The 15,242-nt window shown below is 33.8% G+C and overlaps 1 protein-coding gene across 3 annotated transcripts in view; it reads right to left on the bottom strand.

The window, feature by feature from the left end:
- CSTF3 (cleavage stimulation factor subunit 3) overlaps positions 1 to 15,242 on the bottom strand; it is a 69,969-nt gene that overhangs the window by 19,013 nt on the left and 35,714 nt on the right. For all 3 annotated transcript variants that reach the window (XM_038563074.1, XM_038563075.1, XM_038563073.1), the window contains 2 exons: positions 1,554 to 1,586; positions 1,073 to 1,170 (listed from right to left, as the gene is read on the bottom strand). In XM_038563074.1, the coding sequence (XP_038419002.1) occupies positions 1,073 to 1,152 (80 nt within the window). In that variant the 5' untranslated portion in view covers positions 1,153 to 1,170; positions 1,554 to 1,586. The remainder of the gene's footprint in view (positions 1 to 1,072; positions 1,171 to 1,553; positions 1,587 to 15,242) is intronic.

Genomic DNA, 15,242 nt, shown 5'->3' with positions numbered 1-15,242 from the left:
AAAATGGCATTTGAAACTTTGTATAAACAAAAATGTAAAGATATTTGCAATTACATAAAGAAAGTAGTTCTCATGTGTTTGTCAATGTCGTTAATTTACATACTTTCTTTTACCTACTGTTTGTGAGCTTATCAAAGATAAAGCCCATGTTTCACTTATTCTTATATCCTTTAAACTGCCTTAATCTTACATGTCGCAGATTCAAATGTGGAAATATCTGGTTCTTTGACTAAGGAGGTAAGTTATGTCTGAAGATGTATTAGCTCCTAAGTAAAATTTAGGCAGGAAGAACTTCCTCTTCAATACAAGATAACAAAAGATGAAGAAAAGAAAACAAAGATAGAATTCTAGTTATAGAAATAACTTAGCCTGTTTGCATATGCATAATATATGCAAAAATAGCATTTGAGAGTCCATTACCGAGTTTCCGTGAAGAAGGATAGGTGGGTGTTAAGTCATAGTGGGGAGTTACATTACATAAGAGAACTATCAAAGATGGCTTTGAGTACGTAGGCAGCACATTGCATTGTAACCTGCCAAAAGTAAGAGTGGTGCTCTGACAAGTAATAAGATACTTTTTTTTATTAAGTTTCACAACAAGCCTGCCAACAAAATGATTTGGTGTTACAAATGTACAGTGTTGGGATCCCTGGGTGGCTCAGCGGTTTAGCGCCTGCCTTTGGCCCAGGGGGTGATCCTGGAGTCTTAGGATCGAGTCCCACATCAGGCTCCCTGCATGGAGCCTGCTTCTGCCTCTGCCTCTGCCTGTGTCTCTGCCTGTTTCTCTCTCTGTGTGTCTCTCATGAATAAATAAATAAAATCTTTAAAAACAAAACAAACAAAAAAACCAAATGTACAGTGTTTCAAACATAGAAAGGCTTAGTTGATTCAATTCTCCAGAATAGGACTTTCTTTGAAGCACTTGTTCCAAGTTTTACGGACTTCTCAGAGAACCCTACTTTCTGAATTCTTAAACCTCTTCTCCCCAGAGTTAAGAGAAGGTGTGAGTTTATGTGGAATTGACTGTATGCCTGGAGATGACTTGCATTCTTAAGATCTTGTTTTAACTTACTTGTAACTTGGCAGTTTACCCTTGGTTTCTCGAACATATGAAAGGTAACACTTCCATAAATCAATGTGCAAAACCTTCATAAGGCATCTCTGAAATAGCTATAAATACAAGAAATTACTATCAGAATCCAGTTAAATAAATTTCACACAGACATGGGAGAAATGGAACATTAAAAAAACAAATCCACTCTTTCCAAGAATTTATCTTCATATAGATAAATGGCAATTTAACAAATCCTTCCTATATTCAGTTTAGATAATCATTCTGATGATTTTGGTCAGTAGAGTATAAATATCTCCTTTTCCAAAATTTTTTAATGAACATCTTCAAACATACAAAAAAGTTGAATAAGTACAATGAATTCCTATATAATCACTACCCAGATTCAACAATTGTTACCATTTTACTAAATTAGTCTATATGTGTTAAGTCCCAAGTTAAACTTCAGCATAAAATTCAAAGTATGTTTCTGAAGACTCACCTTTTCAACCTTGTCATAATTTTTAGCTTTTATCTGAAGAAAAATAGAGAAAAAATATAGAATTAATATTGTTGTTTTTAGAGTATTGAAACACCATGCCAGAGTTTGACTAATCTTGCAAATTCCTCCCTACACTTTTGACTATTTCTGCCTTACAAAAATAAATAGAATTTTGAGCATGACATAGATAATTATGCATCGTAAATATGCCTTATATAAACTGATTCAACACATGTAGCTTTCATACAATTATTTAGATTGAGATTTTATAAATTTTAAATTTTGTAAAATAGTCACAATGTAGATACAGAAATCTATACAAGGCATACTTGAATAAAGCTTTATCTACTAGAGACTTAACGCTTTATTTTCCCTGAGTAGCTACTACTAGAACAATCTGAGTATGGTAGCAAAATGATTTGTTAATTTTGACTACAATTAAATTTTAGTCACTCAGTCAGCCTACTATATTCTAGGCACTGCAGTAGGAAATGCAGCTACCATGGTGAACAAAACATGTATAGGGTCTGGGTCCTCATAGGACTTAGAATTTTATGGGGAAAAGCAGTGCCAAGTTGGGGAAAATATAGGGTGCTATGCATGTGTTTAAGGGGAGCATACAACTGAGTCTTGGGGACTTGCAAAAACTTTCCTGGAAAAAGTGAAGATGTTAAGGATGAGGTGGTAGGCTGGTAAAGAAAGGGAGGAGTTATTCCAAGCAGGAGGAATAACATGTGCAAAGACCAAGGCTAAATATTATCAGACTTCCCTTTCTCGGAGTAGTTTCATCAGATGGTAGGTGGATTATTTGATTGGTTAGAGAAATCCTGGCTTGTGGTCCTTTTCTCTCAGTAGTATATGTAAATTTTCTGTTTTCTGGCTTCAGGTGACACAGATGAAAATTTTGACAGACTTTTTTCTTCTGCTGATAACTTGCTCTCTCCGGAACTTGTTAAGATTTCCTCTTGATCTTCAGAGTTCATAAATTTTAAGACGATATGCTTAAATTTTGCACTTCCAGGCAGCTAAATCAAGACTCTGGAATCAAACCTCTTGGATTTACAGACTATCCACTTAACCTCTTTTCTCCTTATCTGAATAATTGGGATTATTGTACCTATTTTGTAAGTCTGTTACAAGGACTCCATGAGTTGATGTGAAGCCATTTGAACACTGCCTGGCAAACTGAGGACATAGTAATTGCCATCGATTATTCTATTATCTGCCTGGAATTCAGCATGCCCTTTTAAGTTACAGATATTTTTCAGCTCAGGAGCTTTTTAAAAAATCATTTCCTCTTCCATCTGTTCCACTTCTTTTCTTTTAGAACTATTATACCCATTAGATCTCCTTGTTCTATCCTCAAAATCTGTTATTTTTACACTGTTTGAATTTTTGTTCTAGGTTTAAAACTATTTCTTCCACTAGATTTTCCAAGCCAATAATTTAGGTCTCCATGTTACCATTTTGGCCCATTTTTCAAAAATACTGCACTTTCAACATCACTGTGTTCATATTATTTTGTTGAAGTTATTGTCTCTCTCCTCTATTTTGTTAGGGCTTGTCCAGTTTTAGTTAGCACTCCTTTCTTGTTGCTGAATCCTTAGATGTGCAGCTGTTTTTTCTGTCTATTCACTGAAGCTTAGTGTTGGCAGACCAGGGTAGCTGACCCTTGACCTACTAGGACAGCTATGTAGCGGGTGTAGACAGCAAATAGGCTGTTAGTAGTCCTTGGACATAGATTCAGAAAGAAATCTTTGCTCAGGAGTAGGGAGGATTCAGCCTGCTGGTTCTGCTTCTTTTTGGTTTCTTGCAGGCCACGCTGATGTCAACATTCCTCTGGGAGTAGAAAGGCAGTTGAGGGGTTCCAAGTGTTTTTATGGGTCAGTTTCTTACTCTTTCCCTTAAGTTCTCCACGAGCCCTCCTTTTGAGGCAGTCATAAAATCCAAGGTTTCCTTGCATTCCCCTGCTTGTCTCAGAAGAGGTAAACAGTTGAGTTGAAAGTGGGAGTGAAGTAAATTAGTTCAAGTCACCAACTTCCCAGATGCAGACGACAAATTATATACAGTTATCACAATTGGCCAGGAAAACCAATATTCATAGAGAAAACTGGCCAAGAATATGAATAGGCAATTACCAGAAGATGCAAATGGTTAAAAAAATAATGTGTCAAACAAATACAAACTTCCAAAACGGGAGAAACAAAATAATAGATATCACTTTATACCAATTAGTATGGTAAAAGTTTAAAACGGGTATTAACACTACTGAAGTGGTTTGAGGAAAAGGGAGTTCATACACTGCTTATGGAAATATGAATTGTTATGGCGTTTATGGAAAGCCATTGGCAAAAACTGTTCAAAAAAATATATATATACCTTTTGACTTAACAATTCCATTCTCGGATCTACCCCACAGAAACAAAAACATCAGAATACAAAGTGTTGTACAAAGTTATTGACTGCTAACTTTGCAGCAACAAAAATAGTTAACAAATTAAAGGTCTATCAATAGGGAAATGGTTTAATAAAATATGATGCATCAAAATGATAGAATATTATATACCCATAAAATGAATTAAAGCTATAACAGATAACTTGGGAGAATTTCTGTAAGATTTTATTGAATGAAAAAATATTAAAATGTGTAGAATTCACTTTTATATAACAATGATAAAAAATAAATCTTGTTTGTACATATCTATATTTGTAGACAATTTTAGGAGCCCGGAGAAAATATGGTATACACACAAAGTTGATAATATTGTTACAGCAGAGTTCTACTATGGGTAGAAGGAAAAACAGACAAGAAAAGAGAGACAATACTTCAGGGACTGCACATATACGATTTCATTTATGTATTTAAATAGAAAAAAATCTATTTTTTTAATCTATTTTTGTGTAAGAAATGTAAACCAAAAAATCTGGCTTTTTTCTCTACATGAATTGGTCCTCTGTCTTGGATTATTTATTGCTTCAATTGGTATTACATTCAATACATGTAAGTAGAAAAACTATAGAATTCTCTGGTCTTGAATACCTGGTCACTGATTGTCATTCACTAATTCAACCAATAAATATTTGATAGCCCCTCACTAGAGCCTACACTGAGGGCATTAATATAGCAGCTGTAATCTAATTTCTTTGTAAATATTCAAATTTTAAAATATCAACCTGCTTTGGTAAAGCAGTGTGATAAAAATAAAAAGATTTTGATCACCTTGTATCAAATACTGAATTTTTCCCAGAATCCATGTTCCCACTTATAAAACAGGGATAAGTACATGTACTATAAAGTTTCCAAGGATTGAAAAGAAAGCATCTAGGCATTCCAGATGCATAAATCATACCAATTAATAAAATTATGAACTCAAGGAGTATAAACTTTTCATTACATATTCTCTAAACAGAGCTATATAAACCAAATAACCAAAAAGGGCAAGGTTTGTTATTATAATTGGCCCTAATTTGATAGAAAAGCAAAGGTTATGCTGCAGGTCATATTCAAATTCCATTTTGGTGAAAAACCAGCATAAGAACATGTGAATACCCTGCCCTTTGTCACACTACTAGTCCATTTTTCTTCTTTTAAACATTATGCTATGTTATTTACTAATTTACCTGAAAACATCTTATTTAGAAGTTAAATGTTCTTAATATTTATCATAGTTAATATAGGCTTGTACAGGAATCTACTTGATAAATTAATGAAAAAAATCTTTAAAAATTAATGTAAAATTCTAGATACTGCCTTGAACTTTGACATTAGAGATTATTGGATCTGCCATTAACCAATGAAAAGTGTCTCCATTTAATAAGCCCATTATATACATACACATGCTTTTACAAAGCTTACTAGAACTTGCTCATATCTTGCCTATTAAATGTTATGGGGGCACCTGGCTGACTCAATTGATAGAGTGACTCTTGATCTTGGGATCATGAGTTTGAGCCCCATGTTGGGGGCAGTTTACTTAAAAATAAATAAAAGCAATGTTATTTAATTTTGAAATGAAAATAACAGGGGCTCTTTAAAAAATTATCTTTCGCCTTCAGCTCTCAAACTTTTTTTTTTTTTTTTTTTACGATAGTCACACACAGAGAAAGAAAGAGAGAGGCAGAGACACAGGCAGAGGGAGGAGCAGGCTCCATGCACTGGGAGCCCGACGTGGGATTCGATCCCGAGTCTCCAGGATCACGCCCTGGGCCAAAGGCAGGCGCCAAACAGCTGTGCCACCCAGGGATCCCTCTCAAACTTTAATGTACAAATAATCACCTTAGAAGTGTGGACTCCTGTTTGTTTGTTTTTTTTAAGATTTTATTTATTTATTCATGACAGACACAGAGAGAGAGAGAGAGAGAGAGAGAGGCGCAAAGACACAGGCTGAGGAAGAAGCAGACTCCATGCAGGGAGCCCCACGTGGGACTGGATCCCTGGTCTCCAGGATCACACCCTGGGCTGAAGGTGGCGCTAAACTGTTGAGCCACCCAGGCTGCCCTGGACTCCTGTTTTTTAACAGAAATCGCAACTTATCTTAATGCAGACTTTTAAAACTGGTTAGAAACATGCCAAAATATAAATAATGTATGTATTAGTGAGATGTTATGATTGTTCTTTCAAAATTTCTAATGTGGTTATTTTTATAACTAAAAAATTATAAGAAAAAATTAAGGATACTTTTTAGTATTTTTCTGATATATCTACTGTTTACCTTAAGAATGTCATACAATTACGATACTACTTTTTTAATGAATCATGAATTTTACCATGACATGAAAAGTTGTTGTGGAGGGAAAAGAATAAAAATTATCGGGGGTTATTGGGGTTACTGGTTATTTGGGGCAGAGTAAAACAAGTATAACATTGAATAAACATAAATCATCACTAACACTTTTGAACAATTCCTATTTCCAGTCCTTTCTTAATTTCCAGTTATTTCCCAAACATTCATTGAACATTGTCTTTTGGAACTATAACTATCCTCCGGTAAGTACTGGAAGTAATGATGACTTACAGCAGATTATTTAATTTTTTAAAATATAAGCTGGGTCAGACGAGGAAAAAAGTTTAATAAATCTTTGACCAACTGTGGTAATGTCCATTTTTAACAGTTTAACTATGCCCTTACCTGGAACATTTTTATATGGAAATTTAAAGGAGCCCCAATATTTACCTGTTCAAAATTAAATTAGTTTTTCCTGGCTAATGTTGGAACATTTTTCATAGTTCACTGAATACTTTAAAAGTTTGGTGTAAATGCCTATAAAACATTTTTCTTATCAAATAAACCTATATACGTCAATAGCATTTTGGCTTATTTCCTCAAATTCAATTTTTTTCTTATGCTTTGGGACAAGAAAACAAATCTCCTAACATCAGAATTTTAAAAAGAACATTATTTACAATATTTTCAATTATAATAATTAGTAACTGTGTAATTAATTTTAAGCAGCTCAAAAGCATTTGACAAATAAACCCAAACGACACGGTAACTATGAACATGCAAAACGATCCCTATATACTTTAAGTTTTTTATATAGTAACCAATTAAGAAAAGTCAGTGCTTATGGTTTTGTTTTTTAAGATTTTTATTTTTAAGTAGTCTCTATACCCAACGTGAGGCTCAAACTTACAACCCTGAGACCAGAAGTCGCATGCTCCACTGACTGAGACAGTGAGGTGCCCCAGTGCTTGTGTGTTAAGACACTACTGGGCTACCCAGCAGAGGCAGGGCTAGGCCTCATCTTAAGTGAATTTACATGGTAATTGCTTTTAATAAATGTGATGAATCAATAAATTAATTGTAAACCTGCTTTCCTAATTTGTTCCCTACATCTTTACCAAAGCAAAGTAGACACACTTTTTGTGGAATTTAAGACCATTTAAACTGAGTTCGAGCTACAGAAGTGGTCTCATTCTGCTTGTCTTAATTATCCAAAAAGTTTGGCCCCAATCCTAAAAGCTGTAAGCAAACATCATTTATTTTTTATTCATCTACTTTTCCCCACTGCTCTCCAATCTCAGATCCTGAAAAATACATGTTTAAGATTAAAGAATATAAGCAGTTTTTAAGGAATTTGGGAAACACTGAAGAGTAACACTTTAAGATAAACCAAGTTTTAAGTTGCTGGAGTAGCTGCAGAACATTCTCCTTTCCACCACCTAGTCCCAGTATCAGCAAGGGACTGTCTGCAATAAATTCATTTTTATTTCACAAATAAATATGTGCCTTGTGTGGTAGGTCATTTTCCAGCACTGGAGATAGAGTGGTGGATTAAACTAAGTTTTGTAACTCATGGAGTTCTATTTTAGTGAGTAAGTCACTAAAGAAACTAGGAAGTTTTAACTTTTTGTTCATCTGGTACTTATTTTTCCTACAACACGGTATTTTATCTAGAACTTACAACTTTCTACTACATGTAGTTATAAATGTATGCCTACATATACAGATTTAGATACACCTGTTCATGTCCCACAAATTTCAGTTCTCCAAGCACTTAAAATGTGTCACAGAAATAATATATTATTAAATGAGTGGAAGGTATAGGCCACTGTTACAGTCTTATTATGACTGAAATTAAAATGTGCTAAGCAAAAATAGGATTATCTTCAGTTCTAGATTAAGTTTATGTTCATGTTAATACTTCATACTAACCAGACTAAGTATTAATTGACCTTCCACTTTTCTGAACCAACTAAAGTCATCTTTACTGTGTGCACAGGATTTACCAAGTGGATACAAGAATAAGAAACTGATCTCTATTAAAGAGCTTGTAATCTACTTGGACAAATAAAAGTAATTATTGGAAAGAACACAAGACTAACTTTCAATTATTTTGTATCTGTCCCATGTCCTATAAAATTCAGAGGAAGATGAGTTCCATGCAAACTGGAGTTACCAAGGGAAGTTTCACTAAGCAGGTAGAATCTAGGGCATTAATGAGGAAAAAACGTTTGTGTAAATCAGTGACAGGAGTTTCTGGAATTTTCTGTCGAATTGCCAAGACATACATCCACATAAGAATGAACATGTACTGGGAAAGCAGTTTGGCTAATTGTAGTAGAGGTGCACTTTACAAAGGGCCTAAAAAACTAAGTAGAGTTTAAATCTGATGCACACAAAAAAATGGATGTCACCCAATAAGGAATGTACAGAAACTACGGCTCATCGGTAGTAGGGTGGGAGGTGCAGGCTGAGGAAGACTGAGGTGGCTTTCGTGCTACGGAATGAAGCAAGCAGGCACTAGCTGACAGAATAATTGCTAAGAGACTGTTGCTGTCATCCTTAAGTGGGGTAACAGTAGCCTGAACTTGAAGGAGGGGAAATAGGAGGAGAAAACCAGTTTTTTTTTCATGAGAACAAAAAAATATTGATAAGTTGCTGTAAAATTTACTTTTTATTAGATTAAAATGAGATGACAATAAAATGGTACCTGAGTACAAACAATTTAAGATTAAGAGACAAGGTATTTGTTTTTAAATCAGACTGAGGATTAAGGAATCTGTATTCTAGTCACTTGTTTTAAAGGAATATATACATACCAGGATATATAATTAGGTATATTCCCTAAAAGCAAAGAATATACATAAGCAAAGAGTAATTTCTAAAAAATATGCATTACCAGGCAGAGAAAAAGAACAGAACTCTGAAGAATACATAAGATGAGAAAAAAAGGACAAAATCACATCAAAGTCAAAGGACATTATAAGAGAACTGGTGAACAGAAGGATATGCAGGTCGATGGAATGGAGTAACAAAGATCAGTAGAACTGGTAATAAAAGTTACTGCTTAACGGGGCACCTGGGTGGCTCAGCGGTTTAGCGCCTGCCTTGGGCCCAGAATGTGATCCTGGGGTCCTGGCATCAAGTCCCACATCAGGCTCCCTGCATGAAGCCTGCTTCTCCCTCTGCCTCTCTATGTCTCTCATGAATAAATAAATAAAATCTTTTAAAAAAGGTTATTGCTTATCTATTACAAATTTAAAAGTTGGATTCAATTTCTTAGAAGTTGAAATCAATGACAAAATGCTGCTTATACTAGCAGCATCTTTACTTAATAAATTAAGCACTACTTAATTGCTTAATTAAGCACTACTCTAATAAAAGTGTGTATATATATGTATGTATATATATATTAATTCATTTAATCCTAGAACACTAGTCAAGTAAATAAAATATGATTGTATTGTTGTTACTTAAAGATGCGAAAACTGAGGCACAGGAAGGTTTAGTAACTTGCACATGATTGCACAACTGAGCTCTTAGTGACTACACTGTATACTGCTCTTTAGCAAGATATAAGTATGAGGATATTCACTGAAAGATTGCTTCTAATACAGAAATTTGGAAACGTAAATGACCAAAGGCAGAATGACTAAGTAAATTATGCTTTGTCTAAACCAGTGGGATAGGATATACATACATAAAATAATGATGTAGATTTATTTAATACTAAATAAAAATACCTGCAATATACTATAGGTGGAATTTTAAAAATATATACACATTTTGTATGTTTACCCATCCATCTATCCTCCTCAACTGCAATCTAGAGTGCAAGAGACATAAATTAAGGAGAAATGTACACAAAATTGTTACCAAAACTGTTATCAATGGGAAAATTGAGGTTTGTCTCAGTTACGTATTTCCCTAGCACATTTTCTATAACACAATTTTACTGCAGTAAAGAGAGTTGGGTTTTTTGTTTTTTTTTTTTTAAGAAAAAAAATCATAGTTGATTTGGGGCAGTAAATTGTTCTGAGTAGTTTATTGGTATCTTTTCACTAGTTATAAACATCTCCATTTCAGATTCATTTTTACATGCTCTGAAATTCTCAGGGCTACAAAGCTAAAAAAGTTAAATAATTGATAGGTAAACACGCAAAACAGATTTCAATCAATACCATCAAAGGTAAAACTTTCACCTAACTTTGATTTTGCTCCAACTTACAGGGTATCTGCCAAAACTACCACTTGACATCTATAGGCATGGCCTATTTTACTTAATGTCTAAATTCTTTGCTTCCAGTAAAAATATTTTGTCAACCTTATGGCAAACATTTTTCAAAAATATCCTTTAAATTTTGAGTAAGGAAAAAGAGCAGGATATTTTAGTTTTTGAGAAAAGTAGTTTGGTCTTAAGTATCAAAAATTACTAATTATCAGGCAGCCCCGGTGGCACAGCGGTTTAGCGCCGCCTGCAGCCTGGGGCATGATCCTGGAGACCCTGGATCGAGTTCCATGTCAGGCTCTCTACATGGAGCCTGCTTCTCCCTCTGCCTGTGTCTCTGCCTCTCTCTCTCTGCATTTCTATGAATAAATAAAATCTTTAAAAAAAAATTACTAATTATCAATGGGCTAATTGGTTTGCTACTCTAGCTCCATTTTGCCACCTCCATCATTCCTTCAAAATTACTTTGTGGTTCAACAGTACAGTAGGGGCACCTGGGTGGCTCAGTCAGTTAAGCATCTGACTCTTGATTTCTGTTCAGGTCATGATCTCACAGTTGTGAGGCTGAGCGAACCCTGCATCAAGCTCCATGCTGGCTGTGGCACCTGCTTAAGATTTTCTCTTCCTCTCCCTGGACCCCTCCCCACTCATACTTTTTTAAAAGAAACCAAAAAAACTCAAAACAAACAAAAAATCCAGTACATTAAAATTGAGAATGAGAAATATGGAAATATGAACAATAATTTGAGATCTTTGAGCTAGTAGGAATGTCAGAAAACCAAGTTTATAAGCTACTGATCTCAAAAATAGCATCAAATCCAAAATGCTGTGCAATTGTGTAATGCTTCAGCAGATGTATTGATTCACTTCCCTCAAAGGTCTAACAGTTTCTTTTCAATCCATATAAATATTGTTTTCTATGCTACCTTAATTTTCAGCTTTTACGAATTGTCCTCTTAATAAAATGAAAACCTTTCCAGGCATACTTAAAATACTATTCAGTAACATAATTTCACAAGAACTTTATGTATCACCTTAGAAAGTATCTCACTCCATTCTCATTTGCTGAGTTACTCTTCCATGAGTATAGTCATACAATTTTATTTTTTAACGTATGGAGTAGGATTTTTCTATTCAGTAATTTCTACACTCAACATGGGGCTCAAACTCAGGACCCCAAGACTAACTCACATGCTCTTCCGACTGAGTCAGGCATCCCTGGAGGGGAAAATTTTTGAAGTGGAAGACCATTTACTGAAAACTTTTTACAATTCTTTCTTACTATACTTTCCCCTACATTTGCAATTTTATGAATTGAGAATTGCTATTTTAAAAAATTAATAATTGAATTATCATTGGACAAAAGCCATATTTTAGTCACTCCTCTACTGTGAATCATTCTAGTTTCACTAATCAATTTCTTTCCCATTTTGATAGATTCATGAGAAAACGATTCCGCTTGCAATTTTTTTTTCCGCTTGCAATTTTCAATGGCATCATAAACTTTTCATTTCCTTGGCATTGATTATATGCTTTTACATTGCTAAATCGAGTATAACATTGATAAAGGTATGTAGTATCATGGGTAATACTTTATCTGGATTTTCTGAAAATCACTTCTGGAAAAGCAAGATTAAGCTTCCATAATGAAGTGGATACAAATTTAGTAGATTGCATTTCTCTACTTTTTGAGCAACTTGCCTACTTTTCAATTTCCTTATCAACACAAGATTCAAGAATGTGGAAAAAATCCATTTCCTCATTATACAAAATTTAGTGTATTCCTCAGACTAAAATATTACATTTTTAATCAATGCTTCTATTCAAATATTCTAATTTTAGATCAGAAATAATTAAATTCTGCAACTCTGCCCTCCATATCCAGACATTTGGTGTTTATCCAAAACACCAGAACCAACATTTGTATTATGACCCAATTTTAGTTTTCTCAATCCTACATAGTTATTAAAATGACCTAATTCCAAGTTGCATTTAAGAATACGCTCACCAAATAATCTCTTAATCATCTTTTCCACCAAATTTCCACATTTATTTAATCTTTTTCCTCTCTATTCTTGGGCAAACTATACACTGGCCATTCTCATTAAAATTCAGAAGCAATTTACCTGGCTTATTTGAAAGATCATGCCAACAACCTTTGATAGTGAAATGCCAATTCTAAAGAGTTAATCTGAAGAAATTATACAAGTAAAAGTATTTAAATAAAATCCTATTTGTTAAGTTTCTTTCTTTTTTGTGTGTGTAAGTTTCTTATAAAGCAAAAAACTGGAAACAATACAATGTACAACAAAGGACTGGTTAAATAGCACATTATCTAGAATGGATTACTTTGATTATTTAAAAGCAATTTGGTATAAGACAGACAAAAATATGCTACCATGTGGAAAACCTAAGTTGCAAAAATTCTTAAGATTTTATAGATAGCTACATCTTGAGAGCTAACAGTAGTGTCAGGTAGTGGGAATACGATTTTCCCCCTTTGTACTTAAATTCTTCTGCAATAAACAGGTATTGTATTGTATTACTCCTTTATAAAAGAAAAATAGGAGTTTTATTTTCCCTTTTAAATAATGACAAATTCACTTTTCCTCTCATTTCTCTTAACTTCCATTCCTTTGATGCCACTTCATTATGCTTGTCTTTTAAAATTCAACCATTTAATCAACACTTTTATTCACCCACATATTTAGCTTTAGTGACAACTGTGTAAAGAAAGCCTGCTGTAACTATTTTTTTCAATATTCCATTGGCTTATCTGAAAACAAATGAGTCAACATCATAAAAAAAATCCCACAAAGGCACTGACTTTCATCAGTTTATTTCACAGCACCTACAAAGTGCCTACATAGAACATTCAATAAACAGTTGCCCTATCAATGTGGGTATATTTATCATTGATTGCATATTCAAAGTTAGCTTGTGGAATTAATATTATACTAACTCAAATACCTATGAAAATGTAAAAATATAAATGAATAACTTTTATAAAAAGCTATGAGTTCTATAACTCTTGTTGAAACATTAACTGAAAAACCCCACCTTAATAAAATGGCTTAGAAAGATTATAGTGTCAGTCAATTTAGAATAACAATTTTATAAAATAAAGACTGATTAAAATGATATTATGGATTTTGAAAGTAGATTTTCACATGGTTTAAACTCCATGCAAACACCCAAATCAATTTTTTAATTCTCTTAAATGAAGTTTTTATTTCCCATGTAGCACTGCTTCAAATAACCACCGGAAAGATGAGAAATTGGGACTCCGAAAGTGAGATTTTAACAGTAGACATAACTAACAAATTATCTTTATGAAAATCAAAGGAATAGTTCAGGTAAAAACAATATTAAGTTCTATAAAGAATCATGGAATAAGATTGAGACCTAAAACTTCTCTGTGATGGACAATTCCAAAATTCAAATTCTGATTCTATTTTAATAAGTCCTACTTTAAAATTTTAAGTATTTATTATCTCCAGAATATTTATAAAATAACCTAACAGGTACTTAAATTTAAAAACTTTTTTCCTTACTACCTAAGTTCCTAAGTACCTTTCTCCAAGCAGGCCTATAAAGGCTTAACAAAAGTATGCCCTATTTTGTAAGCAATTTGATTTATAGAGTTTGAAATGTTTGGCTTATGTTTTACATTTTAGGTCCTCTAAAGATATGTTTATGGGAACATTTTCTAAAGTGATATCGCCAAAAATAAAGAATTAAGCTCAAATTCTATATGGAATACTGCCATTAGGTTTCAGTAGACAAGAACGAAGGATTATACTGACATTTCTGCTATAAAAAACCAGACCCTCACAGTGCTGTTATTTATTTTTATGTTTGTTTATATATTTAAAAAAAAGCTGAATAGCAAGCTCTGGATCAAGGTAATATTTTAGCTTATATATGAAATCTAGAGGAAGGTTCCTCTCATCTAATAAACAGATGGCCATGCTTTCTAGTGGATTCTAACATACACAGGTCTAATTTTGTCCAGACTTTATGTTACAAGTTAGTGTAGCTGTCAGATTATCAAAATCTGTGACATGTAAAAAGTAATAGGAAAATAAGTTTCCTACTGCCCAGTTTCTCTAAGAAGCTGAGCTGACAGCCCTTTTCTAACCACTACCTAAACCTGAGGAAAGAGGCTAGAGACAAGACCATTGCCTCCCGCCCCTGCCATTCCTCTCATCAAGCAATATCCACACAAACAAGGCCTAAAATAATGTAGGGATGAACTTCCAAAATGCTACATTTGAGATACATTGTTGGATAGGAGGGTATGCATGTTGGAAATCCAGATTTTACAAGTGTTTAACTACCTCACTATTGGGAAAACTAGTTTAAAAACGTTTACTGTTAATAAACAAAATGTTTCATGTTAGGTAGTACAAATTAATCCATATATAAAATTCACTTCAAAGCGCTTTCTATAATTTTTTAAAGTGCCCTCATAATTTTGAAGCCTGTTGTTAATATCTCAAGGGACACCTGGGTGGTTCAGCAGTTGAGCGCCTGCCTCCGGCCCAGGACGTGATCCTGGAGTCCCGGGATCGAATCCCACATCAGGCTTCCTGCATGGAGTCTGCTTCTTCTTTCTCTGCCTATGCCTCTCTCTGTGTATCTCTCATGAATAAATAAATAAAATCTTTTAAAAAATAATAATAGCTCAAGAAAATTTATACTGTGAATCAAGATTTTCTTCACAAATATTTTATA

This window comes from Canis lupus, chromosome 18 (genome assembly GCF_011100685.1).
Source record: "Canis lupus familiaris isolate Mischka breed German Shepherd chromosome 18, alternate assembly UU_Cfam_GSD_1.0, whole genome shotgun sequence".
Taxonomy (NCBI): domain Eukaryota; kingdom Metazoa; phylum Chordata; class Mammalia; order Carnivora; family Canidae; genus Canis; species Canis lupus.
Note: the sequence above shows the minus strand (reverse complement) of the source record. Positions and strands in the feature narration are given on the sequence as shown.